This window comes from Tiliqua scincoides, chromosome 1 (assembly GCF_035046505.1).
Source record: "Tiliqua scincoides isolate rTilSci1 chromosome 1, rTilSci1.hap2, whole genome shotgun sequence".
NCBI classification, from domain to species: Eukaryota; Metazoa; Chordata; class Lepidosauria; order Squamata; family Scincidae; genus Tiliqua; species Tiliqua scincoides.
Window position 1 is genome coordinate 206,395,853 of NC_089821.1, and position 18,801 is coordinate 206,414,653.

Genomic DNA, 18,801 nt, shown 5'->3' on the forward strand with positions numbered 1-18,801 from the left:
ACATCCTTACTTATTCACATTTGTATGGATGAAATAGCATACATACACGCACAGCTGGTTATAGATGACTGCAGCGATTCTCTGGACCATATTGTTCCTGCCCAAAAAGGGTGCTGTGTTCCCAGGAATCTCTGCAGTCACTTGTAATCAGGTGCATGTACCATCTCCCAATGAATCTGGGCAAGGTCAAGCAAGTTCTATGACAGTCGCATAGAAAATGTTCAGTTGTATTGCCACCCTCAAAAAGTATGGACTCTCACAGTTAATTCATTTATACTGCCTTGTATGGACAGACTACAGAATATAATCATGCAGGCATATTTTATTGGCATAGAAGTTACAATGGAGTGAAAAAACGTACCTTCCAGATATGATGGATTGTCATAATGGACTTCCATGAGCACATACTGAGGGTCTGCTGCTGTTCCAATAGATAAGCCAACATGAGGAGGATATGTGAAGCCCTGGAATTTGAAAAATGTCATTAACTAGGTAATACTGACAGTTATAATACATTGACCTAGTTTGGAACATATCTTTAACAATAGCATTTGCATAGCACTTTACAAGCATGCAAAGTTCTTCACATGTATTGGTGTAGCCCTTACAACTGACAGGCAAGTCACTTTCCTTCTCCCCCCTCAACTCCAACAGTTGAGCTGCAGCCTCTGGAGCAAAGGTTGCAAGACCAGGCTTGACTAGGCTTGACCAGCATGGAGCCAACTTTGACAGGAAGCTGGGAGGTATCTGCTGGAGTTGTGGGGGGGGGGGGGAGAGAGAGAAAGAGAAGCTGTGGCTTGCCTGCCAGTCAGATGGATGCAGGGCACAACTGGCTTGACATGCAGCCCACGGTTCAGCAGGGACAGGTGAGCACGTGGTGGCAAGCCTAGCGGCCGCTATTGCTCCTGCAAATCAGGGTCTGCAGCTGACATGGCCCTTCTTCACACCCAAACTTGTAGCTGCAAAAGCAAGGGTGACTCAGATGGATGGAAGTGAGATATCCCCCAACCCCCGCCTAACTCTAACAGGCAAGCTCCAGCCTCTGGAGCGAAGGCTGCAAGATGCAGTCTTGACCAGAGTGCAGTCAACTTTGATGGGAAGCTGGGAGGGAAGGGAAGAGAAGGGGGCAGGAGGGTGGGAGGCAGAGACCAGCAGGCAGGGAAAGTGAAGGTAGGGAGATGCAAGGAGGAACAGGGTGCATTTGGCTGCATGCAGAGCTGATCTTGCTGCAGCTAATCCATTGACCCGTGAGAATATACATGTTCGCACAACAACAAATTTGCCTAGCAATGGGGTTCATGGAATGTGTTTCCATCATTAAGTGATTCATATTTGTATAATGATGCATAATCTACACTGGATACAATTCTAATTATCTGAGATTTGAAAGGCCCAGATCTCTGTATCATACAGAGCACAATTCTAACCCCTTATGTCAGTGCTTTCCACCACTGACATAAGGGCAGTGCAGCTCTGAGGTAAGGGAACAAACATTCCCTTATTTTGAGGAGGCCTCTGTGAGTGACACCCAACTGCAGGATGCGGCACACGTCCCATTGGCACCACTGTGGGAGTGTTGGAAAGCACTGACATAAGGGGTTAGGATTGGGCCCACAGAAACTTAAATTGGGCTTTAGAAGTCAATCACTACCTAGAATTCAATTCTTACCTACCTAGAAGGTATTACCTACTTTCCTTTGGCAGGCTGTCAAAATTTAAGAATATTTCCTACCAGGGCTGGCCTAAGATCTCCCAACTCCTGAGGCAGCAATGCCAACTGCTACCCCCCCTCCCCCCGTATGATGATGTGCCAGCTTCTGCTCCACCCACTCTCCAGAGCTCTAGCTCAGCACTCCTCCACATGTCTTCTTCCTCTTTGTTCCACTCTTCCTTTTCCAATCCAGAAAGTGGAAGGCAAAGGAGGAGCACTGGATAAAAGTAGATGGAGAGATGGGCACCCTTCCTCCAGTCTTCTGCCTAAGGCAACCACTTCAGTTGGCCTCATGGACAGGATGGCCTACAGTTCTCCTGTAAAAACAGTATTTTAACACGCCAATGACAAGATCTTGAAACACATTTACATAGGGTCCAGTTGGTAAATAAGTCATAGTAGATTTTTATCCTACCTCCCCTCCAATGGCCCAAGCAAAAATAACTGTTTCGCAGGTGATAAAAGCATCTGGCATGTTTGGATGATAGCATTCATGACCATAATCCAACACACTATCATTTAGACTGCTACTACATTGATATAGCAGAATATGATGCACCAAACTCTCATGGCCCTTCTGTATCAGCGGATCAACCTGTTAGTATAACAAAAAACACATTAATGCAACACTGTTTAATGTTGCCAAATGTTAACACCAGATTAATTTGAAGCCTATCGGCCCATGATTTCAAACGTCAACAGCTCAATCTTACAATTCAAATTTTACAATTTTATTTAGGGCCAAACTAGACATGAGGACGGAGAGGAATGAATGACTCCCCTTTACCTGAAAGTTTCTGTGGGAGGGTGCTGGACTGAAACCACTGAGTGGGCAGTGGGTGATAATCTTTCCCCTCACCATCTTCTTGATGAAAATCAAGCACTGACACCAATATCTGCCAATGTGGGGAATATGTTTCTCTAAGGCTGCAATCCTAACCACACTTTCCTGAGAGTAAGCTCCATTGAACAAAACAAGACTTACTTCTGAGCAGACCTAGTTAGGACTGTGCCCTAAGTATGGCCAATAGCAGCTGAAGTTAGAGATTTCATAAAGAAAAGAGGGCTTAACCCTTCCCTTCCGTGCCACAGGTCATATCTAGATCCCTTTCTCCACTGTCACTATTTGGGCAAAAAAAATTGGAAGAGAAAGACACACACTGACACACTCTGTCACAATGTGTAGTTTGGCCCTTTAAATGTCTTTGTCAACAACATTTAAATGCCTTTGTCAATAAGCCAAGCCTAAAACTGGTGCAGTCCTAAAACTGATGCAATTAATTACCCACTGCATAGAACAGATATCAGTGTAGCAACTACAATATACTATAATACAAACTATAGCATTTCAAAGGCATTGGAGTGCACACTGTAGAGATGCATTAACCCTTGGAACATACACTGATTTATATTTGTGCCCTGCCATGTCATCTGGTAAAACTGTTCTACAAAACCTGCTTTCAGCATGTGACTAGAGATGCTGCAATAGATGCATGCAATAGAGATGCATGCATGCCTGGCCTCATCATTTCTGCTCTCATTGTGTTTTTTGACAGAGTAGTCATGACATGGAAGTGAGAACAGAGAGACGGACAGCATCTTAACATCCAGTGTACAGTACTGGGTGAGGGCTTTTATTTTAGCCTCATTGAACCAAACTACCCCACAGATGCATTGATGTGAAAGCAAAACAGCACTGCAATAAGTTTTCACTGATTATTTCACTCCACAGCAAAACTAGTACTGATGCAGAATTGCATCTCAGCTTGATGCTGTTTTCTCCTCTTCGAAAGGCCTTCATACAGAAAATAGAAATGCTCACAAACTCTGACTAGCACAGAACTATCAGAAATGGACAGAGTAAAGATAAATTAATACTGCAGTCTTTCTGAACTAAAATCAGTGAGAGTTTTGTCATCAAGTCCTACTGAAAATGTAAACAAAACCCACCTACGCTGATGTGAAATAGAATTATAATAGGGTGAGAATCCTACAGAGCTCAGAACATCTAAATAAAATACAAAGAGGATCAGTAAAAAGGTTATGGGAATGTTCTCTCTCTCTCTCTGCATGAAATAATGGGGTACTTGTCCAGACGAGTGATACACCCACCTGCCTCTCTAGGACATCCAACACCTGCTGGGCTTCTACTCACAACTTTTTTTTTTTAAAGTCTCTTCAAAGCAACAGGACATCACCAAAGTTAGCAAGCCACATATTTTCATTGTCAGTTTCCTGAACACTAACAAGAATTCAAACAAGTATTCTTTTGTTCAGCTCTCTTTTTGACGGAAAAAAGATAAAGAACATCTTCTAAAAGCAAACAGTTTGTGCATTATTCTTCTGGCTCCACAGTGCATTTTGTGGGAGGCTATGTCATTTCAGAAGTGAAGTTATAAACACTCATGACTAGAAGTGTCAGCAGAGAAATGCCTTTCTAAGCTTAAGACGACTATGGTGAGAATTTTAGTAAGGAGATAAATTTTCTCCATAGAGACACTCATCCCTCCCCTATTCTGTCCTTCTCCAACATACCCCCTGGACAGCCTTACCTGCTCCGGCTGGTCTTCGGCTATCCCCTGGTGTGTGGGAGACCATCCGGTCCCCCTGCAACTAGCCCAATAGCATGCGCTGACAGAGACTGCTTAGCTGTAAAGCAGCCTCTGACGGTGCATCATATGGTTTGCTGGTGCCCAGCCAGTGTAGGATTGGGCTGGCAAGCACCCATCTGCAGTCAGAAATGGGCAATCACCCATTTGCTCTAGATCAGTTCTTAGGGCCAAATACATGCTTTACACTTTCTAAGACAACAATGGCCAAAAGTTTGTAGCTTCACATCTACACTTCACAAGCACTACAGCCCAATTCTATTCTTATTGAATAGACATAAGTCTCATTGTAGTCAATGGGGCTTACTCTCAGGAAAGTGTGCATAGTGGGCCCTTCTTATCTGTGGACTCAGCATCAGCAAATTTCAATATCCATGGATGCCAAGCCTGCAGCTTGAGGGCCTCAGAAGACCTCCTGGACATGACCGGAAGTCACTTCCAATTCACACTGGCAACTTCCAGTCATGTCAACTATGAGAGATCCAATCTTACCAGTGTCAGTGAGAAAACAGCCAATACTTGAGATTTTTCTGAATAAGAAATTATGTGTAACCTATATAAAAGAAGCATAATATCTTTCCTCAGGAATAAGGAGGCATCTATTAATACACTTATTCATGCAAGGGATAGGGATAGATTGTGTGCTTAGCTGGTCTCCATTTAGAATCACATAATCACAAATATTTATCCACGCTATTATTTTGATGGTATATGGATATGGATGCATACCTCCATACAAGGCTACTGGAGGCAACAAGTTTGCAAAACTGGTTTATATGTGAAAGATATTCACAACATGTCTTGATATTGACATGGGGCAGGAGGCAGGATATTGACATGGGGCATATTGACGGGGCAGGAGGTCTGGTCTAGAGGGTAGAGCCTCAGCCGAAGGTCACAAGTTCGAGGCCACTGGCACCGTGAACGGCGAGACCTTGAAGCAGCTGACAAGCCAAGCCGAGTTTTTCCATCTGCTCTTTGGCCGCTCTTCAAGTGAGATATGAAGGATTGTCAGCTTGCATGATAGGAAACTGGAAGCCAGAATGTGATACCAGATCATAAAAGGATCCATCTGAAATGTTGTGGTTCTTGAAAGACAGAACCTTCTTCAACTGTAAAAATCCCTACAGGGATTTAGTATAGCCTGCCTGTGTAAACCGCCTTGAAATAAAGTCTGAGGAGAAATCTGATGACCATGAAAGGCGGTATATAAATACCTGTATTATTATTATTAATTCCTTGCAATCATTTACAGCCCAAACATATGCTTTCCAGCACCTGGAGGAACCAAAATGGTGACCACTGTATCCTGCGGGTGCTGGAAAAAACCACCAAAGGTCTCTTCAAGGAAAGGGGACTTTTGTCCCCTTCCCCCAAGGAAAGCCTCAGCCTCCGCAATGGGCTTCCTCAAGTCTGCACCAGCTAATTGGCAAGGCACAGACCCAAGGAGCTCCATGATGGGCTTGCAAGCCAGACAGAGCTTTGGATTTGGAGAGGAAGCCTCTGCCAGTCCCCCGCCCTCCTGGGCCAGCCCTCCCCCTGATCCACCCTCTCCCTATCCAGTACTGCCTCACCCTTGCCTTCCCCCAAAAAGATGCTCTGCTGTCTCTGTTGTGGAGTAGTCATCCCAGCACTGAGGCCCAGTGTCCATGCTCCCTCCTCCGCCAGTGTCGTAAATGTGCTTTACAGCACATTTACAATCCTAGTGCTGATGCTGGGCTCCATTGCCGGTGATACAGGGTCATAGGATTGAATCCTTAGTTCTTTTTATCCCTGCCCCTCTACAACTACATTTAAAACCAATAGAAAGTATAACTCTTGTTATACAGCAATACATTCTCAGAGCCAAATATTGGATCTGCCACAACTATCCTGTTTATTCAGCTTCAAAGAGATTGTGGACATGAAACAACACGTATGAAGACTTTCCCAAAGCCACGTGCAATCAACATTTTACCAGAAACTCCTCATTATGGGTTATAGTAAACACTGCTTACAGAAGAAGAAAACTTGTGGGTGGGCAGTTCATCAAAATTACAGTCCTTTACATAAATGCAAAGTGAGAAACATGAAACTAGCCAGATGTCTGGATATTTGTCTTACATGACCTGCTTTTTTAGGAGAGATTAGTTTTGAATTGTTTATTCAGCATTAGACAGATTTCAGACACTTTTTAAATAGTAGGTTTTCACACAAATCCCTATTGTTTGCTATTTTGAAAGTAATTATAGAGTTTTTAGAAGGTGTAGTTGGATGCAATTAAGCTTACTTATGTGATAAATGGTCATGGCTCCTTAAAATGTTAGTTATCCTATGCAGCTGCAGTGAATTCAAACAACTACCAACTATCCACCACCCTAAACCTGGCATGGCAAACCCTCCAAGCAAGGGAACCTCTACACCTAAGCCTGCTGCAAAAATGCACTGGCCTCCAAGATTACAAGTTCGAACAGCCCCTAAAGTCTTACAGCACAAGAGTTTGGATTGGCCCTTCCACGCTGACTATCTGATTCCTGCTGATGTCCATCTTTTACATGGCACTTTTATGTAGCAGACACAGAAGACAAACTCAAGTGCAATACAAAAAGTGGTTTCTGGTTTATCAGTGCTGAACTTGAAATGGAAGTACAATTAGTGTCAAACTCTAGAAGTTGCAGTGCTTGAAATCATTTTGTGAATGCATTGGTTTGTTTCTAAAGAAAGCTAGAATGCAATCCTAACCCAATTTCCAGCACCAACATAAGGGCAATGCAGCTCCTAGGCAAGGAAGCAAACATTCCCTTACTTTGAGGAGGCCTTCATGAGTACCCCCCCCCCAACTGCAGGATGCAGCACATGTCCTACTGGCACCGCTATGAGCTAGAAAGTGGGTTAGGATTTGGGCCTTAATCATACTATACCAGATAACCACACACTAAGAAGAGTGATCATTACAGTCCTTATCTTCCTCTTCCTTTCTAGGAAAGGTTCTGAGCCCCATACAAAGTGACTCCTGAAAGTTGCAGAACAAAGTGGGATGCAGTGTAAGGGGCTGTTTTGGCAGGGGTAAATCACTGAAAACTGTACAGAGGCAGCTTTATCACCATTCCTTCTATCTCCAAAGAAATGCAAGGAAAATATAGAAACAGGAAGTATGCCACAATATTCCATATACAGGTTGAGACTAATTATTCACGTGGGTTCCATTTCAAGCACTCACATGGATAAAAAAAAAACAAAGTTTCTTTGCTCCAGTGATTGAAAAACAGCCTTGCTGACCTTTTGACTCCAAGATAAGAGTCATTAAGAAGACAATCCATCAGCACTTCATTCAGCCCCTCCCTTCACCAATGCAAAATGATCACCTTTCTTTCACTGCTGGGGGAAGGGAGGAGTCCGCAGGAGAGAGAAGGATTGAAGGATTGTTAGCCTGCTGCCCCCCCTCTCTAATTAAAGAGGCTATTGTTAAAGGACTGTTCAGTTTTTTAAACTGATTTTAAAGGGATGCATTTTCCCCTTCTCCAGGGATCAGCACATTCCTTCTCATTTGCAGGGGCCATTCATGTTGAGTCAAATCCGTGTATAAAAAATCCGTGTATAAATAGGCTGAACCTGTAGCAAATACCAATGTAACATACTGAATAGATTAATATATTAGAATAATTTAAAAGATTAGATAGAAAGGTAACTAGATGTAATAAGAGTTAAAGAGTTGGCATCCTTCAGTCTCAGAAGACTATGGTGTCACGCTCTGAATGGTGGTTCTGGAACAGAGTGTCCTCTCCAGTGCGCAAAGCCTGGGTAAAGTAGATATGGAGGACAGATGCAGCAAATCCCCCCTCTCCACGTTGCTGAAATGGTCCAATGGAACGGCAGAGGCCAATACGGTTGATTCCAGCGGCATCGCAGGAGTTGCCAGAACGTGACTGTGTTCAGCCATGAACTGCCTCAGGGACTCCGGCTCCAGATTTTGCCTCCAGGTTGACTCCTGAAGCCTTTTCCATAACTGGATGTAGCCACAAAGCAGTGGAGGTTTGGGATCAGAGTTTTCCTTCTCTCAGATGAGCTGCCTTCCCAGGCTAATGAGTCCCATCTACCCGGTGGCTGTTTAGTCGCCTCTTACAATTAGTACAGCCAAACTGAGGGCCTATTCTTATCCCTAGCCCCCAGGGATATAATATAGATATACAGATATAATAAGGATTACAGCAAACTCCACATACATAAGTATTCCAGGAAGTGACCATTAAACAAAGAGAAAATTCTGATGGCCCTCATACACAGACAAATCAGACCCCCTCCTAAGGTGACATCTCATCAGAAAGTCAAGGAACTTTGCTTATTACTCCTTCCCATCTCTTTTTGTTTGCTTTGCTTCTTTTGAAGTTACAGCTGTAGACTGCTATTTTTCACAGCTGTTTGTCCAAAATTATTCAAGCCAGTAAATGATGCCTAACTCTAAACTCAAAAAAAAAAAAACCTTGCTAGAAAATGTGATCAACTGAAACAACGAAACCTAATAAAATATTGTTTAGAGTAAGGAGATGCAATATCTTCCCCTTTTCCCACCAGCCTCTGTACCACACACCAAGCAATTTTTAAAGCTTCTCTCCAGTTGAAAAAGCTTTAGCGCATACAAAAAAAGCCTGGACTGAGGCCTTTATATGGTTTTTTTCATACAAAAGCTAGTTATTGTGTTTTGGATTTTTCATATTAACTCGTTTGGCATGGTTATGCAAAAGCAATATAGTGAACCCTCAATTTTACAGACCTACATTTAATAGACTTCTGATGTCCACAGCGGTCCTTTAACAACCCAATCCAATGGACCTTTTATACCAGCAGGATTAGTGTTCCATTGGTGTAAAACGCCCTGTGGCAGCATGAAGATTGTGCCACTGCCAGGCCATTTGAGACTGCTGCCACAAGTCAGCTGCAGTAGTGGATCCCTTCAGTTGCTGACCCTGGATGGCACCAGGGCAAGTAGGGCGGCATGAGGGGGCAGCTTGTGAGCAGGAAGGGGAGGGCACGGGGATTGTCAAGTGCAGGACAGTGTGGATCCTGCAGCAGCGACTTTCACTGGATCCCATCCCCCATTTTGCAACTTGACATGCCCCCTGGCTCTCCTTGGACTTGCACTGGCAAAATGGCTGGCACAGGTTCAAGGAGACCCATAGATGATCAGTCAACCTAGCAAGAGATAAATAAAAAACACCTCCTTTAGGTTGTCCAACCGCTCCCCTATCATAGCATGCAGAGCACTGCTGCTTGCTATAACATAGCAGGGGATAGGATTGGGCTGCCAATCTACCTCACAGAGCTTGCTCAGCAATAAGGGAGCTCTGAAAGGTAGTCAAAAGTAGTCAAATCAAAGGTGCTGGGGGAAGGCTCACCTACTTTCCAGAATTCCCGAGGCACTGTGACTGGTATTATCACTCTCCTCTACACTCTCACTGTTCACCTTTCTCCATTCCTGTGACAACTCTAGGAAGTGGAAGCTGCTCCACTTCCTGAAGAACAATTCATTCCTACAGCAGCGTCGGGAATAGAGTATCCTGCTCATAGGAGGAAAGGAGGGAAGTCGTAACAGTGGCAGCACCAGTGCCAAGGGAGGTAGATAGGCTTGCCTCCAAGCCTCCTCCCACCAATGGGTAGCTCAATCCTGAGATGCCTGGGGCACCCAGGCTTGGTGGTACCAAGAACAGTTGCCGCCAGATCCTGCGCACCCCAGGCTACCACGGGAGGCGCCTCGGAAGAAGGGTACTTTTGTCCCCTTACCCCGAGTAAAGTAAGCAGTCCTGAAATGGGCTACTCACTTTACCGCTGACTAAGGTAAAGGTGCTCATGCAGGGCATAGAGCCCTCCACGAGCGCCTTGGATCCTGTGGAGCAGAGCTCCGCAGACTGGCTCCCTCCCTCCCCCTGGCACGCCTCCAGCCCGCCCACTCCCCGTGTCACACATCCACATCACACCTCCCACCCGCCCTCTCTCCGCCTCTGCTGGCCTCCCCCCTCCCCAAAATGCCGCCTCCCCAGCCCCGTCTACCGTGCCATGGCTCAGTGGTCCGGGAGATCGCTGAGCCATGGAAGTTGGGCAACTGCCCTGCACTAACCCAGCACCGGCCAGCGCTGGGCCAGCACAGGCAGGAGCCCGGCGGTGAGGAGCCATGCCGCCAAGCACAGGATTGGGCTCTAAATTAGGAGAATGGGTATCTGAATTTAAATGACTTTCAGCACTAACAGACACTTCTTTTCCCCACCAATTCATTAAATTGAGGGTTCACTGTACTGCAAATTTCCATAGAAAATACTCCTAACATTTGGCATGGGACATCATAGGGCAACCCTAGATCAGTAGCAGCTTGTCACGGACCCGGGAATGGATCACCTGCGCTCAAGGAATGATGCAGATGAATCTGAGAAAGAGGTAACTTCAGGGGAGGTGATTTCCACAACTCTGACCCCCCCCCCAAGCCTCTAGTCTTGAAATCCTATGTAGGGGACACCCTGAGGTTGGACTCAGCACCACTCCACAGAACTCTGCTTTATAGCCTTCTCTTCAGATCTCAAAAACTCTACTAAGGAGCTAGCAGCTGCTACCCATCTTCAGTGCTGTCACCTACTTTTAGCTGTCAAGCATAAAGTGGGTTATAATCCAAATAAATAATCTTGCAAGTTTAACAGGCATAGCCAAACTTGGAATGAAGAGAGAATCTGCCAGATCAAAGGAGCCATAACATGGAAGCCTAATGATATGCAGCCTAACATTTGCCAGAAAAACTGATTCTATGGAGCTGAAAGTGCTTTGTACAGGTAGCAAATGCTCAGAACACAGAAGTTCTGGTTGCCTCCCTCTACAATGAAGCAATTTGCATGAAGCAAAACATAGAGAAGGCCACAGAATAATAAGCAGTTGCTGTCTATCATGCAAGATAAGAAACAGTGCTCCCCTTCAAGTATCAAATGCTGTAGCTGCCTCTTTGGCTTCTGATCAATCATGCTCTCAAACTGGAGCCTCTTTGTGTTTTTCACACTGTGGGCTTTGGCATTACTAATACGTTCCTGTGTCAAAAAGCCTAGTTACCCATGGCAACAAGATTTTTAAGGGACTCTATTTTTTAATGGCAGGCTACTATGGCTCTGAAAAGTTATGTTTAAATAGCATCTGCTAGCCTGTTCCAGTGCAGATAAAGTATTTTGGCAACTGGTCCTTGGCCCCAAATCAGATGTAAAATATCTTGCACCTTATAACATAAATAATGCTGAAAGATGCCAATACTCATGATTTTTAAACAAGTCACATCAAAATATTTTGGGTAAAAAACACATCCAGGAAAATAGGTTTCTGGCATACACATTGGGCCCAGTTTTCCAGTGCTGGTGCAGTTGTGCCAGTGGAGCGTGTGCTGCATCCTGTGGTGGAGGGGCAGTCACTGGAGCCTTGTCAAAGAATGGGAACATGTGTTCCCTTATCATGGGACTGCATTGTGGCTACATTGGAGCTGGAAAGTTGGGTAAGATTGGGCCCACTGTGACACACATTTTCTCAGCCCTTGATAAAGGAATAGTCTTCAGGTATGTATTGTACATTGAGATCCACATTGCCTATTGATACCGAAATATCTATTATTGTTTTTCATATAAATAGTTTACTATTATGTTTAGTTTGTCCATATTAGCATTCCTAGGCAAAGATCACAAACTAATGCTCATTTGCTGCTCAATAATATGCAATTTATCCAGAAATACATTCCACTGAGTTTAATGGAGTTGCTAATAAGTAAGTGAAAATTCTGCTACAGTAAAAGGAAAGTCTTACATTTACAGGATGAATCACCTAAGCTTGTCACTAATCCTGACTATAATACAATTTGGTCAGGGTCCTATCATAAGAAATCAAGCCAAAAACACATTGCTGCAGTAGAAATAAGAGGCAATATAGAAGCCATTTGCACAGTAGCTCTGGCAATTCTGTCACCAGTCACCAATCACAACAATATTCACCAATGATATTCACCAACGATGCCCTCACATGAAAGCCAACAATCAACATGCAGAAACTCCAAGATGATGCTGTGGAACACAGTTCACAGCCCACCCTCCCACAAGACACACACAGGCTGTTATGTATAACCAGTAACACTTACCCTAACACAGGCCTTGCATAGGAGACTTGCATGTAAAAACTATATGGTACAGGCACCTCAGAAGATGGATTTGAGTCCCTTAGGGCACAATCCTAACCCACTTTCCAGCACTGACATAAGGGCAATGCAGCTCCAAGGAAAGGGAACAAACATTCCTTTATTTGAGGTGGCCTCAGTGAGTGCCACCCAATGGCAAAATGCAGCACACGTCCCATTGGCACAGCTATGCCAATGCTGGAAAATGGGTTAGGATTTGGGCCATAGTGGTGTGTGTGTGTGAGTGAGAGGAGTGTCCCTTGGACAGTGTTCCTAAAACTATATGCAACATGTGTTTTCATGTACAGTACGTAACATGTGAGGGAAACAACCATTTTGCAAGTAAGGGGGATGAGGGTTACACAGTGAAGAAAAAGTGAAACTACAGCAGTAAGGTCATGGGAGGTCTGGCTGGTACCTCAATACCAGGTGTGGTATTGGGTGTGGGTGCTGAGACACTGAGGTGACCTTTTAAAGGCAAAATCAACTTTTGGGGTATCAGAAATAGTAGTATCAAAAATAGCTGCCAGAAATAGTAAGTTTAGATGGGAAAGCGATTTATTTCTATGTACTACATTTATAACTCACCTTCTTTTATCATGGAAGTGGTTTACATTGGGTTCACTCATGGTTACTCATCCAGGCACTGCTCACATTGAAACCTGCTTAGGTTCAATAAGATGGCTGTACTGACCTTATCCACTGCCTAAGAGAAGTGGGCATAAAACCCATTCCAGAGCTCAAAGAGCAAAACCGTTGCTACAGGTACTGACAAAAGATAGACCCATTATGGAGATTTCAGAGTCCCTCTGGACAATACCCATTCCCATGCATGGGTCCCAGGACCTGTCACTATAAATATTTGCTGCCGTATGAGCAATGCCATAATTCAGTGGTTCTCGAACTTTTCCGGCTCGCGCCTTCCCTGATCTTTGTATCCATTGGCCACGGCTCCCCATTACAACACCTCATCTCAGTTACCCCCAAAATGGGGATGAAGGTGTTATAATTATACACTAGAAACAAGGCTGCCAGCAATCCTAACCACACTTAGCTGACAGTGCCCCCATTGAACAAAATAGAACTTACTTCTGAGTAGACCTGGTTAGGATTGTGCCCTGAGTTTGTTAGCAGCACACCTGGAGGGTTTTGGAAAGGGAGGGGGGAAGTGATGAATTTGCAGGAGGGGAAGACTTTGTTTTGTTTGTATCTGCTAATTGCAGACTGATGCAGACTGAGACCTAGAGACTGTTTGGCTGGAATCCTAACCCCACTTTCCTGGGAGTAAGTCCCATTGAACACAATAAGACTTACTCCTGAGTAAACCTAGGTAGGATTGTGCCTTTTCTCTTACAATAGCAGCCAACAGAGTACCCCCCTCCCCAAAAGGAGGCAGGAGGAAAAAGGGGAATGGCTAAAAAGAAATGGGGATTTTTATTTTTAATCAATTTCTGCAGAAAAAGCCATCAAGAGTGGTTTTTCTTTTTTGAAGGGGGAGGAAAAAAGAGAAAGGTGAGGATCCTTGGTTAAACTGACACAGAGCCCAAGTCTTTGTAGGTCTACTCAGAAGTAAGCCCCATTTGAGTCAATGGGGCTTACTCCCAGGAAAGTGTGGAAAGGATTGCAGCCACATACAGCAAGATTACAACTCACCCCAAAGTAGATGGGGGCGGCTCACACACACACAGCCAACATGCAGATGTCACCCCTATTCCACCCAGGCAAGACAGAGGGATGCAGGCTGGGGCATTTGAACGCCGCCGCGCCCCTCCCCCCCACTAGGAGCAGGCTGGCTCCTTCCTTCCCAAGCAGCTGTGCCCAATCCCAGGATGCCCAGAGTGAGGGGCACACTGGGAAATGTAGTCCTTGGGGCTAGGTTGCACATGGAGAGAGCTCCATGAGACCAGGCACCTCTGCCTGCCCAGCCAGCCTTCTCTCCCACTTCCCCCCCGCCATGTTTCACACTGCCCCACCCACCTCATTCTCAGCCTCAGAAAAGCAGCACATCAGGAGGCGGCATATGCAGCAGAGTAGAGCAGAGCAGCTTCTCTCCCCAAGATGCCTGGTGATGTCCCTGGAGGCTAGCCACACCTCACTAGTGAGGCGTGACACACAGATTGAATACCTCAGCCATAATTGTTAAGCTTGTTGGTCATATGCTCTTACGTCATCTGAAAAACCTGTGGTAGGTAGGATAGCACAAACTATCTTGGAATTATTACAAGATGGTGCAGAATATCCATAATCTAAAATATGCATGTGGTCTCTTTACCATCTGTTTGTAACGTTGTTTTAAAACATACTATGAATGTTACATGTGTTTAACTGTATTTTACTATTGTTTAGACAAATTTCTTATCTTACTGCCTAACATCCATGACTTTGAAAGCAGAGATCCAGCCACCAGATCCAAACCACCAGATCCAGCTGCCAATGCCACCAGTGTACCAACTACCTGTATTGCATGGAAGGCTTGTGTGCAAACACCTCTGCCACTATTAGAGCCTGTGTAGACACTGCCATGTGTACATCCATGCATGCACATACACACACACACACAGATAGAGAGAGCGATTAACATTTAATCTATAATGAAGGAAATAATCTGTGCAAACAAAAAATCTCAGAGTCAGCTCAATGTCACCAAAGGACTAGGGCCATACACTTCAGGTTTGATCTGATGAGTTCAAGGCCCTCTGATAACTTTGTAGGTGTGCAGCAGTTTATATAGCACTGTGTGAGCTGCAAAATCCTCAAGGAAGCTTCTTAGCATATTGACTAACTGCCATGGTCAATCTACCATCCCAACCTACTTACTTAAGGAAAGCTCAGAGACAGGCTGCAGGAAGCCCTTTATGTCAGTTCCAAGTGGAATAACCCCACAACCTCTTCTTTGAAGCTTCCTGCTAATCCCTGGTACTGCATTACCCCCTGCTTTGGATTTCAAACAGACTGCTACCTTTTTAAGCTAATCATCAAAAACAGAGCACAGGGGGTCACCAAGTTCTGCACAGCTATAAGACTCTGCATGTATCTGTCAAACAATAAGTAGTTACCCCAGTTTAACAGTTGCTGGGTTGCTGCTGTTGTTGTTTTTCAAAATCCTTTGCATACCAATTTTCACATAAAGTGTACCTAACACATTAAATGTGCACATGATAACTACACAGGAGATCAAACAGCTATGATCTCAATAGAGATCTTGGAAATACTTCATATAAAATTATTAACAGCAAGAAAAGTTGGACACCTTAAGGAAGGTAAGCACAACTCCTTCCTTATCCTACAAAGACACACTTGGGAAAGGAAAAAAAAAGCTGCATCAATCAAGTACCACTAGGAACAGGGCATTTTCACTAGTGGTGCCTACAGAAGAATTTCTCCCTAGGAGGTCTGATGGCCTCCTCTTTTATCTTCTTACATGGCTGCCCCTCCCACCCTCCAGGTGCTGCTGAAACAACTACTGGACCTACTACTATCACCTAAAGCTCTGAAACAAGAAAATTAAAATAACATTAACACTGGGAAATTAAGGGATTTTTTTTTAATCTGGCAGGCCTGAACAGCATTGAGGTCAGTGGAGCTACACTCAATTGCGTTGTGTAAGTAAAACCTTTTTGTGGCTTTGACAGGGTTCAGCCAATGAGATCACAAAAGCCTAGTAAAAAGTAGTGTATACATAGATCTCTCAAACTAATATTATTGCACTGATAATGATGATTTCTGACTCCTAAAATAATTCATATTCACATATATGTGTTACAGCTGGGCAGCCCAATCCTATGGTGTCTTGGTGCCCAGAGGAACAGCGGCACTGAAATGGCTGCTGCTGTAGCCAGAATCTCTTCGGGGTAAAGGAACGTTTGTTCCCTTACCCCAGGTAACACCACTGCAGCTCCAATGGATCTCCTTGGAGCTATACCTGCTCTTGAGCAGGCACAGAACCAAGGAAGCCCATGTAGGGCCTCCTGGCCAGGGAGGGAGCCTAGGGTTAGGCGGCAGTTTCTGCCGTTGTTTCCACCCCACTTCCAGGCTGATCCTCCCCTTTTTCTGTCCTCCCTCAGCCCAGTTCTGCCCCTCCATACCTCCCACCCACCAAAAAAAGCCTCAAAAAGGCAGCAACACTTATACCTGGCCACTCCAGTACCAGGTCCTCCTGGCTCTGAAGTCAAGCACTGACTGACACTGCCTCAGTGCCAGCAGTACATATATACCACAAGCAGGAAAGTGCTTTATGAATGTACTGCCAGCACTGGGCACCCCAGAATTGGGCTCTATGTCTTACAAAACACAATGGACTTACTTCTTAGTAAAAAAAAAATAAGACTATTTTTAAACACCTCTACCTACCGTAGATACTCGCCTATAAAGTGAAAAATTTCTTCCCAGAAAAGCAGTCTAAATCATTGCCCCGCCTAATCTCCGGGGCAGGCAAGCAGTGAGGGTGGGGGGAGGCAAGTGAGCCAGCCAATCACTATTCTGGGAGGGAGGGAGCAAGTGATCTGCTGAGAGGAGGCTATGCAGGCTGGGGCTGCTGCTGAGTATTCTCAGCTGCCTGTGGGTGTGGTGCTGGTGTGCTCCACATGCTCCTTCAGGCTGTTCCTCAGCTGCAGAAGCTCCAAGCGCAGGGCAGGGCAGGGCAGGGCAATTGCCACCACAGCCCCCCTCGCTCAGTACCAACACCCATGGAGGCATCTCTGCAGGCACCCAAGATAGAGCAGGAGACAATGAGCTGTGTGTGGGAGGGGGTGTCTGATCGAGCGAGAAGCAGTCATTTGAAACAGCTGAGTCCATCTCCTCTTTCCTTCTTGTCCCCCTTCCTACTGTATTTAAACTTCAAGCACTCCATTGGAAAGCCCAACTTGCTAACCCCCTTCCCATCTCCCCACAGATGAAGTTGGACAGGGGGGGAAGGGGGGAGAGTGATCTTTTTAAAAAGAGAGAGAGACAGCAGCAGCAGCAGCAGCAGCCTGCAGAAGGCTGTACCTTTGTTTCTCAAGCCATTGAAAGGGTTAAGTCCATCTCCTCTATCCTTGTTTTTGCCCCCTCCCCCTTATTGAATCCAAACTTTAAACTCTCTGTTGCGAAGCTGATGCTTGCTAGCCCCTCTCCTCATAATCATTCACCACTGATGAAGTTGTACTGGAGGGGAGAGGAAGAGTTAACTTTTATAAAAGGAAAAGTGTGCGTGCGTGCATGTGTGTGTGTGTGTGAGAGAGAGAGAGAGAGAGAGAGAGAGAGAGAGCACTTAAAACAGTTAAGGCTACAGTCCTAGCCTCATTTTCATGGGAGTAAGCCCCACTGACTATTAAGGGACTTGCTTCTGAGTAAGCATACCTAGGATTGGGCTCTCCTATTCCCTCCATACCTCTCCATCTTTCCTCTCTACCTCTCCCCTTACTGTATACAGTCACACTTCAGTCTCTCCTTTGCAAAACGTTTTGCAAACCTCCTTGCTAACCTCATTTCCCCCTATCCTCACCAATGAAGTTGGACTGGAGGGGAAAAGTCCCTGCATTTGTGTATGTGGGGGGAGCATCTGTGTGAGAAAGAGAAGCAATCTCCCTGTGTGTGTGTTCTTTTCACTGGAAGAGTCTTGGAGACCTTGCAAAGATGCAAAACACAGGAAAAGCAGAGAGCAGAATTTAAAGTAGAATTATTCTGCAGCAACAGGTATTTTAGCCAGAGATTTTAGCTGCATGCTGGCAGGAGCTAGGAAGCACTTGCAACAGCTGCTTATGTAGTAAGCTTTTAGGAGAGCATGCTTGCTTCTGCAGTATTCCCAGGCAATCAGGCATTCCTCCTCCTCCGCCCCTGCTAGTCTTCGAAAGGACAGAAAAGGGGAGCAGGAGCCTGGAGCATGTCCCATGCGTGTTGTCAATGGGGCTTACTCCCTTTGAGCCCAAGCCTGTGCATGCCTACTCAGAAGTAAATTCAATTGTCAATGGGGCTTACTCCCAGAAAAGTGTGCATAGGATGGCAGCCTTTGAGCCCAAGCCAGTGCATTGGATCAGTAATTGGAACTCAGAAGAAAGTTCCATTATTTTCAATGGGGCTTACTCCCAGGAAAAGATGGCAGTGAAGCTAAGCCAGCAGTGGGGGGTGGGGGTGAGAGGAAAAGGGCAGAATCACCCCACTTCTTTGAAACTCCCCTGGCAGCCTTGATCCTGCTGTAAATCAAGAGGAAACAGCCCTCAGACCAGCTGAGGGTGGGCTTGTTGCAGCTGCAGGATGCACCTTCCCTGAAAGTGGAAACACTCCCATCAAATGTCTCACAAACTACAATTCAGAGTACCATTACTTAGGAATAACACCCAAGG

At 45.2% G+C, this 18,801-nt stretch overlaps 1 protein-coding gene across 1 annotated transcript in view; it reads right to left on the reverse strand.

The window, feature by feature from the left end:
• MOXD1 (monooxygenase DBH like 1) overlaps positions 1-18,801 on the reverse strand; it is a 51,910-nt gene that overhangs the window by 12,662 nt on the left and 20,447 nt on the right. Inside the window, exons 5-6 of the mRNA XM_066622742.1 lie at positions 2,127-2,306; positions 362-464 (exon numbers count right to left, since the gene is read on the reverse strand). Coding sequence (XP_066478839.1) covers positions 362-464; positions 2,127-2,306 — 283 coding nt within the window. The remainder of the gene's footprint in view (positions 1-361; positions 465-2,126; positions 2,307-18,801) is intronic.